At 35.6% G+C, this 19,263-nt stretch overlaps 1 protein-coding gene and 1 pseudogene across 1 annotated transcript in view; both read left to right on the plus strand.

Annotated features, from left to right (window-relative positions):
* The first annotated feature begins 846 nt into the window (after positions 1 to 846).
* LOC121322679 lies at positions 847 to 6,484 on the plus strand (annotated as a pseudogene).
* Positions 6,485 to 7,829: 1,345 nt separating this feature from the next.
* The window catches only part of LOC121323547 (calcium/calmodulin-dependent 3',5'-cyclic nucleotide phosphodiesterase 1A-like), a 92,241-nt gene continuing 80,807 nt past the window's right edge, over positions 7,830 to 19,263 (plus strand). Inside the window, exon 1 of the mRNA XM_041264662.1 lies at positions 7,830 to 8,069. Coding sequence (XP_041120596.1) covers positions 7,892 to 8,069 — 178 coding nt within the window. The 5' untranslated portion in view covers positions 7,830 to 7,891. The remainder of the gene's footprint in view (positions 8,070 to 19,263) is intronic.

A 19,263-nucleotide genomic window follows, 5' to 3' on the forward strand; every position in this document is an offset into this window, starting at 1 on the left:
CAATAAAAAATAATTATTTTTTAAAGAAGTTTGCCTTCTGTTCTGATATGCACATGGCAAACGTCACCATGAGATACATGGAGGAACAATCAGCGGTCTGGAAGCCATTTAACTTAATCTCATTTTGAGGATTGTTCTAATTTTACTGCACGTATTATTGTACCAGATTAAATATAACGACATGTAGAGATTTATTTGGGTTCCTTCAACTGGGGAAAATAGTTTTATCTATACCGGTGCTGTATATATAAATATATATATATATATATTTATATATATATATATTTATGGGTTATCCGGTTTAATATATTATAATATATATATATCTAAATATAGATATATAACCGTGTATATATAATATTTGACTGTATAATAACACGACACTAAACACTTATATTGACCTTAAGGCTTACATACTCAGCTATACTGTATAACGTAAGACCAGGGAACGACTAATAATAATAGCAAAGTACTTCTTAATATGTATACATATATGTTGTTATTATTAATAGTAGTAGTAGTAGTTTTTTGTTTTTTTGTGGTAATATTGTTATTATTACGTCATGTGACAATGTTAAATTGCTTACACATGTACAGTTCTGGATACATTCATTCAGGAAAATTACTTTAACGAACCAAAACGGGGCCCCCAGCAACTAGATGGTGCTGTTCTGAACCTCACACCTTCAAATGACTCGAAGGGTTAACTTTTTTTTTTTTTTTTTTTTTTCTGTCAATTCTGCTTCAGCTATTACTAGCACTGCAGAATACAATGGAAGTCAAGTATACATTTAAGTGTGGACAGAGACGAGAGCCTGTTTGAAGCTGTTGGGATTTTTGTAAAAAAAAATTGTTGCTGTTACCTTGCAATTATTAGGGAAAACGTGGAAAGATTCCAAAGTCCAGCTTGTGGAAGAAGCAGCGCAGCCCGAGGGAGTTTGTGGATATGTCCAGGATCTCAGCCTGGACCTTCAAGTTGGAGTTATAAAGCCCTGGCTACTAATTGGTGAGATAAAAGTGTAATTGTTCCGCCTTAGTTTTAGCTTTAGAAATATGTCATATTTATTACGGTATTCTTCAGAGAAAGCGGTTACACTATTAACAGTAATTATTGCCTATGTATTACAGTAACACTCAGTACTAAACCAATATTAACACAACATTTTAAAACTCAAAATATGTGAAGTGAGCATAGTTTGCCTTACAGTCATTTAATCTCAGATGTGACAAGTGTATTGCTGTTGTTGTCTAACAATGTAGGACATGTGTTAGCTTGTGTCATTTGACGTGGTAAAGTTACAGTATCTGTCAAAACCACAATAATTAAGTTCTACAGAATTCTGTGTAATACCGAATTGTTTTTATATTAGTGTTGGTAATTCAAATGTAGTTACGTATACGTGATCTATTTGATTGAATTTATCATTAATGTTAGAAGTGTGAAAGATGCACACAAATTAATTAATTAATTAATTAATAATTAATTAATTAATTAATTAATTAATACACCCTTTTTCTTCTACCCTCACAAGACGTTGCTCAAGATTTTGATACGTTGAAAAAATTTAAGGTAAACATGTACACAGAATATATGTTAGCACTGTCATCTGCTTATACATTTTGAAATGATGGCTGCTTTCATAGACTAACGGACTACCTACTGGTACTTTAAATAATTTTTAATGAGTGTGATTTTTTAATTTTTGTTTTTACAAGAAGTTTAGTTATTTTCCTTTTTTGTTTTGTTTAAGGTTTCACATGTACTAAATGTTGCATATGGAGTTGAAAACACCTTTCCAGAGCAGTTTGTTTATAAAGCGTTTTCTATATTGGATCTTCCAGACACTGATATAACATCATTTTTTCAAGACTGCTCCAAGTTTATAGAGAAAGCCAAGGCGCAGGTAAATTCTGTACATGGTTTGAAATATGTGTGTCATATCCCATGTATTGTACAAATCACAGTCACCAAGTTATCCTGCCCAGCTTTTGTTTTTTTTTTTCACTGAACTGTGTTGACTTATAAACTAAACATCTTTGATCTCTGGATGGTGTGTTCATCACAGCTTCATCACAGCTGGTTTGTCTATGTCCCATCTTTCTTTAAGTCTTACCATTTTTTGATTGTTTGTTTGTGAAGTTACATATATGTACTGTCTTGGAGATCAGAAATGACAAAACGTAACTAGGACCACATAGAAGTAGCTGTGTCAAATTATTAGTAGTAAAAAGTAAATGCTATAGACCTGAGGAAAAAAAATGATAGAACAATATAATTAAATCAAAATAATTCTAAACTACAGACACCATTCAGCAGAAAATTAATTACTGTAGCCTAGGTGTTTAAAATTGGAGTGGGTATTTTGTTTGATTATTTTTTTTTTCAATTGGCAGATGTTTCAACAAGGAGAGAAGTTTTATGTAGATTTTATGATTGACTTTGACAGATCAGTTTAGGATCAGAGCAGGATCCACTGATGCACACCAAACCTGATTCTCTGTGTCGTATGTGCAGGGCAGTGCTAGATGTTTCACAATGTATTATTTAGTGTTGTGTAAAAAGATCATATCGCCACTAACCATTGTTTTATATACAGCCTCTTTACCAAGCCACAGGTATCATTACCAGCAACTTGACACAGTTGCATGAAGTGAGCTTATGTAGGTTTCTATTTACAACAGCAATTAGAAATAAGTTTCCACTCCATTTGCAAATGAGTAGTAAGCCTTTGCCACTGTTTTGCCAATGCATATTTCATATTAACAGGTATAATACACCTTTGATCATTAAAAATGTATGGCTTCTTAGCACTATCTACACTACCTCTGTTTTTTTTTTTTCTCCCTGTCATTGGAATACATTCATTCATAGTTATCTCAGCAAAGCAATTGGGGAACATGGTTTTTACAAAATACTTTACTCTGTTGCCACAGTTAAATATAACTACTGCTTCTGATAAAATTGTCTGGCTGTTGACTACATTGTGGTTATGAGATAAGTACAGCAATGCTAAGTAATGTGTTTGTTCATAAAGCTGCACTGTGCTCTCTAACAATCTAAAGTGTTAGAGAACACCCTGCAGTGTTTACAAAATACATGTTACTTTAACTGTTATGTCTGTATCTCAGTATATGTTTTTAAACATAATCCTGATTTGATTTGATACTTAGATTCACATGAGCCCGTAATTAGCTGGAAATATATTTCTCAAGTTTCTCTGGAGCATTCACCAGGAGAAAAACAATTTCTCTTTATGAGATCAGTTTATCCAGTTCATGCTCTGTCCTGCAACAATGCTGGTGGGGATAGCAATCTACCAAATAACATTGCAGGAGGGAACATTCTCTCTCTCTCTCTCTCTCTCTCTCTCGTAAAATTGAAGACATGGGTTCCCCAGGTGATTTACGACCCATGATGTGTGAATATAAACATCAAAACCATGAGATCATGTGTTAAAATAGATTGCTGCAATACAGACAAGATTTACCACAAGGGTAAAGTAATACGTTTCTTGTAAACACTGCAGGCTGTTCTGTACTCTTAAAACCTTGGCATTGTTTTTCAAGGCTTATGAGAATCATTCATTTCCGTGGTTTTAATTTTCCAGAATGGAGTTGTGCTTGTTCACTGCAATGCTGGAGTATCCCGATCTGCCTCAATAGTCATCGGATACCTGATGTCCACTGAATACCTGCATTTTGATGATGCTTTTCATTAGTGAAGAGTGCCAGACCTGCTATCTGTCCAAATCCAGGCTTTATGGAGCAGTTAAGGAAATACAAACCATGCGATGGAAATCAGTTCAGTGGAAATGTAGATCCCTGAAATAGTGCACAAGGGCTCGGGGTTATATGATATAATACATACAGTTTACAACATACATCTTCATTTATATGGATTTATTTAGGCTGCTTCTACTCTATGGTGCTTTTTATTTTTCCAGCAATACTCTTTAATTATACTTTTAATAACAATAATTCAGCTGGCCTTCTATATAATGTAATTGTTTTATTCCTCTCTGAAAATGACCCTTTCTTTGCCTTTGCATGTTCCTCAAAATAGAAGAATGTAAAGCATATTCTTACTTGAGTAATACAATTGCTCAACAATCCTAGTGATTATAGCTTAAAGCTTGCAGCAATAAGAAGGACAAAATGAGCAAAAAGAAAACAAGGACAGGATAAGCCTTTGTTCTTTCTTTATAAATGGTAAATGAATCATGCAAGCTTACATTCTGAATAGCATTCAAGTCCCTAAAGTAAAGTGCAGGCTTTGATTAGCCCTAATCTAGGACTGACTTACATAACATTAAGTATTGGGTTCTTGTGAAACCAGACAAATATGTATTTAATAAATGTTTACGTTTGTTGAGAAATGTGAAACATCCTAATTTAATTTAACTATAAGGGATGTGGGTAACTTAGCTTAAATGAAATAATTGAAATAAAATAATCAAATAAAAAAGTGTCTCATAAGGTGCAGATCAGGAATATTTGAAGTTTTACAGCTAGTATTGGTGCAGTGCTGCGTATTCTCATAAACAAGCAGCTGACATTGCCCTTGCTACTGTTGTAATATACATTACCGCAATTAAATATTACCACAAAATGGAAGATGTTTTTAAAGCACTTTACTCCAGTTTTTTATTAACAAACCTCTTAAATAATAATCTTTATATAGCACCTTTGTAGCAGACCACCATCACAAAGTGCTTCACAAGATACGAGACTAGGGTGTGTTAACCATGCATCAACTGCAGTCACTGAAAGACAGACAGAGTACAAGAAGGTTAAGTGACTTGCTCAAAGTATTGGTATCCATGACATTTTAAGTCTTCTGCTTCTTAACATTGCTGCTGTATTGTAATTATTGTAAAATGTTGTTTATTGTATATTTTCTCCTTTCAAAAAAACAAGAATTAATTAAAGACTGGAGTAAATGCTTTGGGTATGTCCCTATGCTTCTTCTAGTGGTCAACAACTGTAAACATAACACTGAAATAAATCCATTTATGTTCAGTAGTTGTAGTTGTTTTCCCACCACATAACATATTGATGTGTCAGGTTCCTGTGTATTGCTTATAGGACACATTATAAACATTAAAAAATAATGTCTGAAAACTGCTCTGAATTGGTAATTATAAAACTTAAGAAAATTCACCCAGGGAACTGCTGACCCCCTACAGAATGTCCCAGCTCATACTTTAAGCTCTCAGGATGCTTTTTTGTGACAAACTAAAGCATGATTTGTTGGTCCACGTCCAGCCATCAACAAGAAACATACACAAACAAAAGCATATCAATACAATGGGGTGGGCCCATGTGCTTTATAGTTCATTCTCATCATTAGAATAAAGGGACTTTTTACAGAAGGAACATTGCTGCACCCTGCTGGGAAACTATTTAATCAACTGTTAATAACTTCACAATGTGGTTGAACATTTACAAGTGTAAATTAAAAGAGTGGTTCATTTGTACACTGACTAGCATAAAAACTCCAACAGCACAATATATCAATCATTAAACAGCACTGGAGGTTTGCCTGGTTTCAAGGCAGTATTAATGAAGACTCTTAGGTTGTTTATACTCAAGCAAATATGCCAGGTCAGTAGTTCATTTTTCAATCCCATGCCTTATGTAGATTGTCAGTTTACTGTACAGTTGGGAAAGGAAAACAGAATGTAGCTTCCCCATGTCTCACAGGAATTGAACCTCAGCTATTTTCTTTGTGGTGCCTATTTCCTTTTAGCTTCATGTTTTCATAAAGTTCTTGTTCACTGTGGTTTCATGAGTCTAATGCATCAGCAGTATGTTGTAGAGACGGTCCCTCTGAATAATGGTACATTTCTACAAGTACAAATCTATAGTTTATTCAGTAGTGAAGAGAAATTTCCTGACCCTGCGTGCTCACAAACACACATTCTAGCAACGTGGTGATGTTTTGACCTTGATACAAGCACTGACAGGCTAAGGCTAGATGCAATGTGCACCTATCCCTGGAGTGGTATATAACACCACCAGATCTGTCTAAGAAATCTGTATTCAATATTCAGGTTTCTTTCTGCTTGTGTTAAGCTTGGAGCAAAAGCGACTTCTGATGAAGTGTGTTTTTATAAACAAGTCTGTTCAATACTTGGATGGAAGAGCCCCAAAGAATACCAGGTATTTTCTCTAGGGCTGAACTCAGCCACTACCCTCACATGGTGTCTGGGGACATTAGAAGACTAGGTTACAGCTCTTAAAACAAGATGTTGCATCTTCAATCCGCAGTACATGTGGAGAGCTATTGTGCAAGTAAATATTTGTTACAGATCCATTTTTTTTCTACACCCCACTTACCTTTTTATGATGTTTGCAGAAGCTGTACCTTGTTATTGGGAATGTTGCCATGCTTTTTATTCATATTCTTTATTTACAATTAATTAATTTAATTAATCAAAAGCAACATGGGAGGTAGGGCTTTTTCTTGCAGAGTTCCTAAATTATGGAATGCTCTGCCTTCGTTTGTCAGGGAAGCTGGGGCCTTTACAGTTTTCAAGTCAAGACTAAAAACGCACTTTTATAAAATGGCTTTCTTATCTTAGTGGGTTTTAATGTAACTTAAAAATTGCTGCTTTTCGGTTATTTGCATGTGTATGCTGTTATTTAAATGGTCTATTGTGGCAATTGTATCTGTAACATGCTATACAAATGTATTGTGGTGTGTTCTTTTTTCTGCTATGTACTGTACAATGCTTTGTGATACTTTTGTATAGAAAACGCTATATAAATGCAATAAATAAATAAATAATGTTAACTATTTTGTATTCAAAATGTAATGCTTTTTTTACATTAAAGATGCATGGAAAAAAGGAAAATATGCCAATGAGATTATTATTATTATTATTATTATTATTATTATTATTATTATTATTTCTGATGCAATAGAGTTCCTTTATAACACAGAATAATGAATTACCTTTGTGTTACGGAAATGAATAGCAGGAATGAAATCTGAATTAAAACTTGGATAAGAAAGCAACGTAGAAAAAAAAAAAAAAAAAAAAAAAAAAACATGAATATTGTGCCTCACTCAACTCCATTCCCTCGCACATACAGTACACTTTTTAGATGTAACCTACTATAGGCAGCTCTAGTAATGAATCGAAGACTGTACTGTACTAGATCACTTCACCCTCCTTCAGTCCAGGTCTCCTTTTGAGGTCAAACTGCCAATGAAATCTGTGCCAGTTCTAGCATGAATGTGTGATGTGTACACTTGTGCACCAGAGACTTGGCTGCACCCTTCAGAGCTACCCACACAAGCTGCAGGCAACCATCACAGCAGAATCAATCTCATTTACAGATTTCTCTGGTTTGGATGTGAACTAGGCCACTGCTTTCATATATATATATATATATATATATATATATATATATATATATATATATATATATATATATATATATATAGTTGTATATATGTCTCTCAAGCCAAGCTTGCCAAGAAAAAGTTGGAGGGACTACAAATTTAGTTTGAAGCGTTTGAGCGCTTAGAAAAAGCTACTGTTCTCAGTCTACAGACTAATATAGGGGTGTGAACTACTTCAGAGACTTGATGGTCACGCAGCACGTTCAAAAATGCGATTTGTTGGTCAAGTACTGTACAGTCTTCTTGATGAGCAGCAACAGCAATTGAAACGCACAAGACCTTGAAACTCTAGGGATAATTACCGTGCCTAACCTGTTATATTTTGTGCATTCATTAATTAAGAGCTGAATATGATTTTTTGCATCTGACATTTTGGATAACGCTGTCAGGAGGCAGACAGGTTGGAAGGGAGCTTGCAGTGATTTTAGAATCGGTGCAACAGCTGCACTTTAAGGTGCTTTGAGCGATTTTGCTTTCCACATGGGCACCGTCTCTTCCACGCTTTCGAGGAAAAAAACTGCCACGGTTTCTGTCAAAGATTTGAAAAAAAGTCCTTCATGCCGACCAAGTCTAAGGCACGTCAACGACGGACAATATGCTTTTAATAAACATGCAGTTCAAGGGGAGAACACACCAGACTCTATCATTAAGGAAGGAGGTAAGTAGCTATTGTGTTTAATTATTTATTATTACCATCCATTTTTTATTAATCCCAGTCTACATTCGTTTGAATGATTTTACTGTTATCAAATCGAAATCATTGATTTACAACTAACTCATTGAAGAAAAACGGTTGCTTATTTACTTTTTAAGGTTCATGAAGTGCTATTCTAATACATTATAGTACGTCGTCGGATAATCTGTTTTCGTAATATTTGGGAAATAGAGTGCATCAGGGAAGAAGATGGGTACTTATTTCAAAGTTCAGTGCAAAGGGTCAGAAAACTGCTAAAGTACTAGAGGACTTTTGTAGTATTTAATGTCCAGAACGTAATGTTTGGAATAGGCAATAAAGTGGTGCCAATGTCATCTGAAACACAATCTAAAAAGGAACCCTCCACTACATTACATTGAAAAGAAAACAGCCCGATTGACCTTATGTCGATGACATGAAATTATCCTTTAGTTTATTACCTTATGGTAGGTGCTAGATTAATTCTCAGTGTAACCTAAACCCCATATGTTCTGTTTATAACATAATTCATATTATTAATTAGTCATTTAGCAGACACTTTTATCCAAAGAGACTAGGAGGTGAAGGATGCATTACCATCTGCTGCAGTTAGGACCTTGGTTTTACATTTCATCTAAGAACAGAGCACCAGGAAGTTAGGTGATCTGCTCAGGAAACACACAGTGAGTTTGTGGCTGAGCAAGGATTTGAACTGGGATCTCCTGATATCAAGCCCTTTTCTTTAACCACTGGACCACCAAGCCTTCACCCTCTGCTGTGATCATTACCTGTAGATAATTGTTCTTACATTTTAGCTATCACGTTTCAGCGTTGGATAGTAATAGTTTATAATAATATAATGAGATTTTGGCTTTTTGAGGTCATTAGACGCTCACAAGTAATTACGGATATTTTAGGCCTCATTATCTCTTCAGGCACATAAACACACACTCAGTTACAACTGTGATTTGATTGTCCCAAAGTGCTCCAGGGGAGATTCCACTTGATTAATGGTTTGGGAGATTTATTGTTTTAGGAATATGTTTTAGACACCACCTGTGATGTCATGGTGCATATGCCTGGAACCTAGATATAATTATAAGGAAATAATAATAAAATAAAATAAAATTACATGTTTTTTTTTCAGTCTTAACATCTGTGTTGATAAATATTACTTTGTTGTATTTGTTAAGTGATCACAGGCAATGCAGATAGTTCTTTTTGTCATTACAATCTTTTTTTTTGCGTTAAACTATAAAATATGTGTACTTAAACAGCTCAATAAAGGCTTTACCTAGATACTTTATTTCATGTAGGAAAAAGAGACAAAAACTATATAATTCATTCTCTGGGCATTTGATTGTGCACGACAGATTGAAACCTAATGTACTTTAAAATGTTTTCTGTTGCCAAAGGTTTTTGGATTGCTGCAAGGATGGCAATTAAAGATTTTGTCTTAATGCCAAATGAGGAATAATTAAGAGGATTTAATTCAGCCATTTATTTCACAATCACACATAAGAGCTTAAAAAAACAAAACAACAAGAGTGGTAATTTGGTCAGTTTTTCAGTTGTTTGCATTCTGTGTTTTTCCAGGGTAACCAGGGTTATATTGGCAACATACTGCAGCTGGTTTCGACTGGGGCAGGATCCTGCTAATGAACATGCTCTCAGGCAATGCTTTTTCATTGCAGTAAGAGTGCTAGTTTTATTTTAACTCAAATCTCCCATCCTACTTCACCACAGAATGCCTGTTTTGTGTTAAAACATGCTTTTTTTTTTGTGTATGCTTTTTTAAAATATATTTTAATATTGCAGTTCAGAGCCTTATAATGGATAGATTTGCATATGAGAATAAAGTGAAGACATTTAGCAAATAGTTAACTAGTCTATTTCCCCATACCTTTAAAAACAAATCCTTCTTATCTGCACTGTTACTAATATTTACCTTCCAATCCCATTTTAAATACAATAACCCATACCAGCACACAAAATTAAACAATTGTAAATCAGAACAGGGACATATTACATCGTGTATACACAAATTCTGCAACACTGTGTACAGTTGGATTATACAGTTGTATTACCGGTCACCATAACAACCTGCTGCATTTCCAGCCCACTGAAATCCAGTGTTTTGTTTTTCTGCAGTTTTTAGAATATGCTTGGTATTAGCTCTGGCACTAAGCTCATATAAGGGAACTATTGAAAGAAAACATGAGGTGTTGTTATACTCTAGATGGGTAACCCAATTTTTTTCTATTCTGAAATATATATTTCGAATATATTGTGAATGTTTTATAAAGTATCATATGAGAATTCTGAGCTAAAAAAATATTAAAACAGAGATGTGTGCTCAAGTCTCTTGATGTACCACTCAGCCTCTTCATTGAGAATATTTTAATGCAAAATAAAGTGGGGGCTAAGTGGCTCAGTTGGATGCAGTATTCTTTCTCCTCTTGAGGCATGGGGTTCAATTTGGTTTGGGATACAGATTCAGTGTGTACAGTAAACCAGTCTCAGTTTAATAGGTCAAGACTGAAGATGGTAGTAGACGTTGTCAATAATAGACATTAGGCTGGATTTACAGAGTGTTAAATTTTGACTTATGCTTTTTGGTGTTTATTTGAAACGCTCTTTCTTTTGTTTTTAATGTTAGCTGATATAGTCATTCACAAATGTGTTGTTTCGCCTAAAATGAACATCGATTACATCATAACTTCATCATAACCCTGTTTTAGTGTCATATGGGCGTCGCCTCATTGATTTCCCATTACAGTGCATTAGAAAATGTTTCTGCTTTACGCCTTCATCAGAGTACAGTTGACTTCCATCGTGGGATTTATTGCAAGCTTGTAACTTAAATAACATCCTCTCAGCTCCAAGTCACATTCTTTTTTTGTGAATAAATCATTTATTTGTCTAGGTAAGTCAGTGGAGAACAGTCTTATTACAAATGACAACCTGACTGTGTTATGTCAAAGATTATTTATTTAACACTACAACAATAAACTTCAATTCTGCTGTACTTTATAAACCGAGCTTGAGTATTTTAAACCCCTATTAATTTCCATGTCTCATTTTTTAGTAAATATATTCACATTTAGTAAGCACTGCCTTATACTGTAAAGTGAGCATTCCCAGGTACCATGCCTTTGTCATTTATCCACATGCAATGTGAACATTTTTAATGAGCAGTGAACTAAATGACACGCTGATAGAATAGTATTTGCTCATAGAACTTTTGCCATGTGTAACTCTTTTTTTTGTGGATTTAAAAAAAAAAAAAAGTTCTTTTGGGATTAAATTAACTGAGTTTTGTACAATTCTACTCAAGATCAAAAATGTAATTATTATTACATTTTATTATTATTACTGGCTTTATATCAGTTTGCTAGATGATACCAGGATTTCTCACCTTGAAAACCTAAATAATTAATGCAATTATGATGAGGTTCTTACCATAAAAATTGCATGGTTTCTTAATAGTTTCAATGCACTTATTGTAATTGTGAGGCTGCATGCTTGGCAGAGTAAAAAAGAATCAATGTGTACTTTATGGATGTTGTTTTAGCAATTGGCAACCAGTCAAATACTGTGACAAGGTTTATTCCTTGAATAAATGCTTAGAGCTAACGTACTGTTACAACAATACTGTATGAAGTAGTTCATTATAAATATGCAAAATAGAAAAATAACCTCATGAAAACTGAGCAAAACCCTTGATTACAAAATTAAAAGGCCCCAATCAATGTGTATTCAGTCGACATTTATTCTGTGCTCCATTATATTGCTTAGAGTGGCTGGCATCAATTAAAGGATGCCCATAATTTAAACAAAACAACAGTTCATAACAGCATTCTGTTGCATAAATGAAAACAGCAGGCAATTTTAATCCCTCATTTTAATAATCAACGTCTAAATCAGGTAAGAAAAGAAAATATAAATAATGAGCACCTACATACTGTTCAGAAGTGGCCCTCTTAATCCTTACACTGGCTACTTGAGCATGCGCGCCATATATTGAGAAGCATGTTTCATCTGACCAAAACATTTCAAATGATTTTGTCACCGGGAACGCCACTGGAACTGGGCAAGACAACACTAACCCTGACAGATTCAGTCTACATTGTATGGGCAGCCTCAGTTGCCCTAGTAGGCTGGATAAATGTTGTCATTAAAACTCACATTCAAAATGCTGCTTAATTGCTTGGTATTAAAAACTACAATTTAAGGTCCTGCACAAAGGGGATTTTTAACATGGTATAAAAACACTTTCATTGAAGCGTTACCGAATGCGCATTAGGTAACATTGGTGCTTTTTAAAAGATATAACATACAAATTAAACAATGGCTTGGTTTACATGCATATGAAATTCGACTCTACAGTCATGACTGTATAATGGCACACAAATAGATCGTGAAACAGCAAAAGGACATCCTTTTGGCAGCGCGACTTTAAGGGCTGGGTCAATCACTTTCTCATGATAAAAATTATTGTAAAAACCTATGTAAACCGGAGCAGAAATCGTGCTTGTGGCTCATGAGATCAACAGTCCAGATCCCGTTATTCAGACATAATCTCACCTAATCTCCAGCAGAAAGGCCGTACAAAACACACACACACACACACACACACAACCGTCGGTACATTTTAAACATCATCAATATTAAAATGAAAGACAAACTATCGGATACGACTCAAAAGTTTTATTCAAGCGCATGATATCAAACACCTGCACAGCCGAAACGCTGTATTTAAATGAACAATTAAACATCAAATGTTTTATTTTCTAACTTATCACATATAATGCACTACTGCAAAAAATGAATAACTATAATAAACAAACTAGTATGTAATCAGGTTTCTGTACATACAAAACAAAAGTAGTTTTAAATCCAAAACGATAGTAACAAATGATTTCTCCTGCGTGTGTCACTCGCAGCACAGAATCCAGGTTGAGCTGTTGCAGTTTTCTGATCAAAATGTTTCTGCTGAAGCACTGTAGCTACAGATACCTACTGATATATATATTTCCCCGGTGCATTATTGTACAAAACGAAGGAATTGCCAGGTCCACTAGAGATAACAACAGGCTTGTGTGTGTGTGTGTGTGTGTGTGTGCGTGTGTGTGTGTGTGTGTGTGTGTGTGTGTGTGTGTATATATATATATCTATATATATATATTGTGTGTTATATATATATATATATATATATATAATATATATATATTATATATATATATATATAATAGATATATATATGATATAGCGGTTCTATATTATATATATATATATATATATAATATATATAGTAATAGCAGTGTTTTATAATTTAAGTTTACAAAAACGATATGTATTGTAAAAAGCGGTTCTAGTGTTAATACAATTTAAGATGTTACACAAACACACACACGCACAAATATAAATTCTAAGTAGTAAAACTTGTACTTAGTAGAAATTATATGTGTGTGTGCGTGTGCTTGTGTGTTGGAAAGGTAACCAGACAAACAAGTAGCTAATGCGCAGCGTTATTCAGAATTGCGCGATAACATGTTAGTTCATTTCTCTTGTTAAATGTTTTTTATCTTCATAGCAACGCATGAAGCTCTCCTCACGATATCCAGAGTCGTTCTTTTCCTACTTAGTAAGCAGGCATGCTCATTTAAATATCCCCTCCCCTAAATGACTATGAATTGAGTAATCAGCATTGGTACTGACATTTTTTTTTTTTTTTTTTCCTAAATCATAACGGTATAGCAACGCATTTCCAGAAAAGTACGGCAAACATGTTGTGAGGAAAACTGTCATGACTTTTGCATGTAAACCTGCCAATGAGCATTAAAGCACCCCCAAAACAATTATAGACAAGTGTAAATTAAGAACATAAAACCTTTAAGAAACAGATGTTTGTACAGTAGAACCTATGATAACCGTTCTTGTAAGATGCAATACCTTCTATTAACCGATGGACCTCTGCCATGCGTCATTTACACATGCAACTACTAACGTTAGGTTACCTACGGTAACCCTAGTTCCCTGAAAGAGAAGACGACCACCAACAGACAGGTATGCGATATTCCTGCCCTTCAGCTAGGTATCTATACCAGAGCTGCCAAAAGACCCCCTCCCGTGATGACGCACTCTGTCCCACCTACCGATGGAATAAAACCATCACTCACAGGAAGATCCTCCTGTCAAGACGGTATGGTAAGACCTCTGTGTTGAGCTGAGCGTGTTGATAGAAAAGAGCTTCTTGACTCGATTTGACGCACAACGCTGCCTAACCCTAGGGTTAGCGGTGTGAACTTACACCCTCAAGGACCCTTGTGCCTACAGAAGGCAATGAAGGGTCTACAACATTGATAGGGTAGAGCCCGGAGAAAGTATGCGGCGTAGCCCAGCTAGCTGCAGTACAAATATCAGACATCAAGGCACACTTAAAAAGGGCCAAAGATGTAGCCAACCCTCTAGTGGAGTGTGCGGCTCATCCATACAGGCAAGTGAGGCAGAGCCTTGTTGAGAATCCAAAAAAAATAAATAAAATGTATATCTATTTTTTAAATTTAACTAATTAATACGTAATATTACTAGGAGAGTTAAGCATGACATGTATACATAAGTTAACATAGTTCTACAAGAGGCACTGATCAGAACTCTCTGTGAAACGAGTGAAAGCACAGCGGCAGAAACCGGCAGATTTCAATGCTGAATGTGAGGCTTAACTAATACATCTCTAGCACAGCCTCGTAAAGCGGCCTGGGTTACCATGGTGACTAACACTCAACATGAGAGTGTGACGCAAATATCTATGGTGAATAAAGGGCAAACTGAGGCTCAGAAATATCTGTGTGCATTTCCGTTGCCTACCACACCATGAGAACATTACAGAGTCAATAGAGCGGGAATGTGAGGCGCTGAGTGCTGATTTGCAGCAGCAGCAGTGACAGTAGACCTACTGAGAACATTTTAGAAGATGGCTGAGGAGGAAAATGACTGAGTGACTAAAATAAAGAAAAGGGGCTTTTCTGCCAGATCGTGTAATTATAAAAGAAGGTAGGGAAATACCAGCACTTGGTTCTCTTAAGAAAAATGGCAAGACAACCTGACAATTTAAGACAAACTGGTGTGACGTTCATACATGGCTAACAGGCAGTGTTGTTACTAACAAAATATATTGTTGGCCTTTTTGTTGCTGTCAATGAAAACAAATGTTTGGTCTGGCGAAGGCTTCACAGACTGGAAGAATTTATCAAGAAGTTTAGCCTTTCACAGCTCATCGTAACAACACATTCGCATGTCTGTCTTTAATGAGTTTAGAAAGGGAAAGCAATATTTCTTTAATTGACACTTTACTTAGCGAGCAGAGGCGCCTTGCAGACTTGCAGCACATGAGAATGTAAGGAAGAACAGAGAGATTTTGAAGCAGCTTATTGACATATCTGTTGTTTTATCACACCAGGAATTGGTTTTTCGTGGACACCGTCAGACAGAGGATTCTGTAAACCAGAGCAATTTTAAGGAGCTTTTTAATTATTTTTCTCGTCATGACGAGGAGTTAAAGGATTACTGGCGGAAAAATTCTGCAGTTTTTTCAAGTCTGTCTGCCATCCAAAACGAACTGATTGACTGCGTGACTGACAAAATAACATCCTACATTGACCGCAAGATTGGAGAAAGCAGCTTCTTTGCTTGTGAGATAGACGAAACAACTGACATTTCTAAACTAAGCCAGCTTTCGATTGTGTTACGTTACGTGGATGGCAAAGGGAGAAATTCCTGGGTTTTAAAGATGTCAGCGCACATCGGAATGCAGTTGCCTTGAAGCAAGTGATGGATTCACAGGTGTTGAAATACAACTACAAAAGGAAACTTGTGTCTCAGTCATATATGTGTACTACGTACTGTGTCGCACTGTGCATAATCACACTACGTGGTAGAGGTACTAGCACAAGTACACTAGGTGCACGGTGCGTACTGAGCACCGCGTACACTGAGTACTGAGGGCACTAAATGCACCACATGCCGTGTAGCGTTATTGTGCACTACCTTAGAGGCGCTGCCACCGTGTGTCACTACTCTAAGCACCTGAGCACCGAGATAGAGGAGGGAGAGAAAGTACACATTCTGTAGAAGGCCCGGCTCACCTCAGTGGCGGGTCTGTAGTCGGCAGAACTACTCAACAACAGGGATGCGGCAAGGCCTAGCCTCGAGGACGACACGTGTACTCTCAGAAAGAATAGACAATCATTTGCAGATGACTACACAGACACAGAAGTCTTACCATACTGTCTTGAGAGGGAAAAAGTCAAGGATCTTCCTGTGAGTGACGGTTTTATTCCCTCGGTAGGCGGGACCAAGTGCGTCATCACAGGAAAGGGCCTTTCGGCAGCTCTGTTATAGAGAGCTCAGCAATACCTACCCGAAGGACAGTTATATCCCATACCTATCTGGTGGTGGTTGTGTTTGAATTGAAAGGGAACTGAATGGTACAGATGGAAAGTGATCAGTGCACATTTTGTTATGGGTCTAGTACCGTAACTTCAGCTCTTAGCAGGGCAAATGGACAGGTGATAGATGGTGTTTAACGTATGCATCTGCAAAAATATATTACATTCTGATTGGCCACCATCTGTATTATTGAAGTACAGTGCAGTATAGTGTGGGTAAAGGAATTTGGTATGCCATCATGTTTTATTGTTGAGAAGCATTACTCATGATGAGCTTGTATAAAGTGCATAGGGGGTTATTAGTAAGAGAGTGGAGGCTTTTTTTTTTTTTTAATCTATTTCATTTTATTTACCGTTTCATTTGTTTTCAAAAGAATCACTTCCCAGGAGCTATAGAAGTCATACTATCTGTTTATAGTCAACTTTATAGTAGAATTTACAGCTACAGATTTAGCGTCAGTACAAACCTTTTAGGCTGTTTAAATGTGCAGCTTTCTCTACACATATATTAAGTAACACCTGGGAGTGGATTAAACAAAGCTCATTCCCAATCCCAAACCTTGTTTACATTTTTGTAGGCATTAACACAATCAGCCACTAGAGGTCACCCTTTACCAACAGTAATTATTCCCAAATACTTCAGGACAGTTTATGGAGAAAAAAATGTTTTCTGAGCTTCCTCATGAAAACTCTTTAATTATTTATGGAACCTTTTCTCTTACTCAGTGGGCTTTATCAGTCTTCACCACATGTGGGTGTAGCCTGTTACCAGCTCACTGGTTTTGCTGCCACACCACCGCTTTTGTATATACTGTTTGAAATATTTAATGATTTGTTCTAAAAATTTTCAAAACAGTTATATAACAAATATTATTTAATTATTAACTCCACATATCCCCCTCAACTTCTGATAATATAGTTTATAAATGAATTACATGACATTTTGAAAAATGTTACTGAAGATTGTAATAATGATTCTAATTGAAAATCGAGCTTGATTTATACCTAGTTGTAAGACTATAGCATTAAAGGATGGGAATGCATAACTGGTACAATAAAATGAGTTATATAGTCGATTAGGGAGCTATTCTTTGACTATGGGTTTGAACATTTTTTTAATGGGTTTGGTGCATAATTTTAGACTTGCATTACCTTTGACCTTTATGATATCAAAGTTATTAAATAGATGTTTGGGGGAAAGTTTCTGTCTGAATTAGGGTTATTAGCACATCCCTGTGGTTAACACAGCTGGCTCTCTATGTGGATTTTTGTGTTTGGCTTGCTCTGTGTATTAACACCTTCAAATTTCACAATGTTATACAGTAATCAACTTCAGTCAGTCACCAACTGCTTCAGTTTGCATGTAGGTTTCCTTTGAAACTAAATTGTTGCCTCAGTAAATAAATCTTATCTGTAATGTTGGTTATAGCATCACACAGAACATGACAGTCTGTTCAGTAGATGCCATTGGAGCAGTGATTGCACCCCGTTGCTTCACCTCTTGTAAATCAGGGTGTTTATTTCTGCCATGCATAATATATTTGACATTGCAGCTTGTTGAACAGCCCTATTTTTTAAACCATTTACTTTTCACCCTCTGTATTTTCACAAACAGTATGACAATCCTTACGTTTTCATTTTTAAATGCTGTAGCTTGAAAGGTCAATGTGATTGTAGTGCTGGGTGAACTTTATTAAGTGGATCATTACTTCACAGTATGCATATTCCAATAGATCAGTAATTATATGCTGCCGTAGAGATAACTTATATTAGTCCAAAAATTCCAGAACAAGATTTTGTTATTTACATTGTAATCTTTGTATCTCCTACTATGTCATAAAAAGCGTAACATGATTTTAAAGAAATTAATACATTCATTTTATCCTTGAAATCTAAGATTTGTTTTTTGTGCAAGCCACAAAATACTGTTTGTAAATGCTTTTTTTTTGTGTATATCCAGTACTGTTTTAATTAATAATAACAATAATAATGTATTTATTTTTATATAGCGCCTTTCATAGTGGACCACCATCACAAAGTGCTTTACAGAGGTAGGCTGTGAACTGTGCGTTATATGCAGAGTCACTTACAATAGGACATTGATTTAACATCTCATCCGCAGGATGGAGCACAAGGAGGTTAAGTGACTTGGTTAGGGTTACACAATGAGTCAGTCAGTCAGTGGCAGAGATGGGCTTTTTCTATGACTAACATTTTTTTCAATGACATTTTTTTCTGTTGCTATAAGGAGGCTGTGTGGTCCAGTGGTTAAAGAAACAGGCTTGAACTGGTTCAAATCCCAGCTCCGCCACAGACTCATTGTGTGACCCTGAGCAAGTCACTTAACCTCCTTATGCTCCGTCTTTTGTGTGAGACGTTGTTGTAAGTGACTCTGCAGCTGATGCATAGTTCACACACCCTAGTCTCGTATCTTGTAAAACGCTTTGTGGTGGTGGTCCACTATGAAAGGAGCTATATCAAAATAAAGTATTATTATTACAAGAACAAGGTTGTACTGTGTTCAGTCATTGAAAAGACCTTTTTTCCTGAGGAATTATGGTTCCAAATTATTATTAGTTTTCTGTTTAAATATGTTTTGCTGGACCACAAAACAGTTGTATAGCTGTTTTGCACTAAAACATTAGCATTCAAACATTATTTAGATCATTAACTTTTTTTTTTTTTTTTTTTTTTTTGGTGCATATGTATAGCTATTATGTATTATATAT

Source organism: Polyodon spathula, chromosome 11 (genome assembly GCF_017654505.1).
Source record: "Polyodon spathula isolate WHYD16114869_AA chromosome 11, ASM1765450v1, whole genome shotgun sequence".
Lineage (NCBI taxonomy): Eukaryota > Metazoa > Chordata > Actinopteri > Acipenseriformes > Polyodontidae > Polyodon > Polyodon spathula.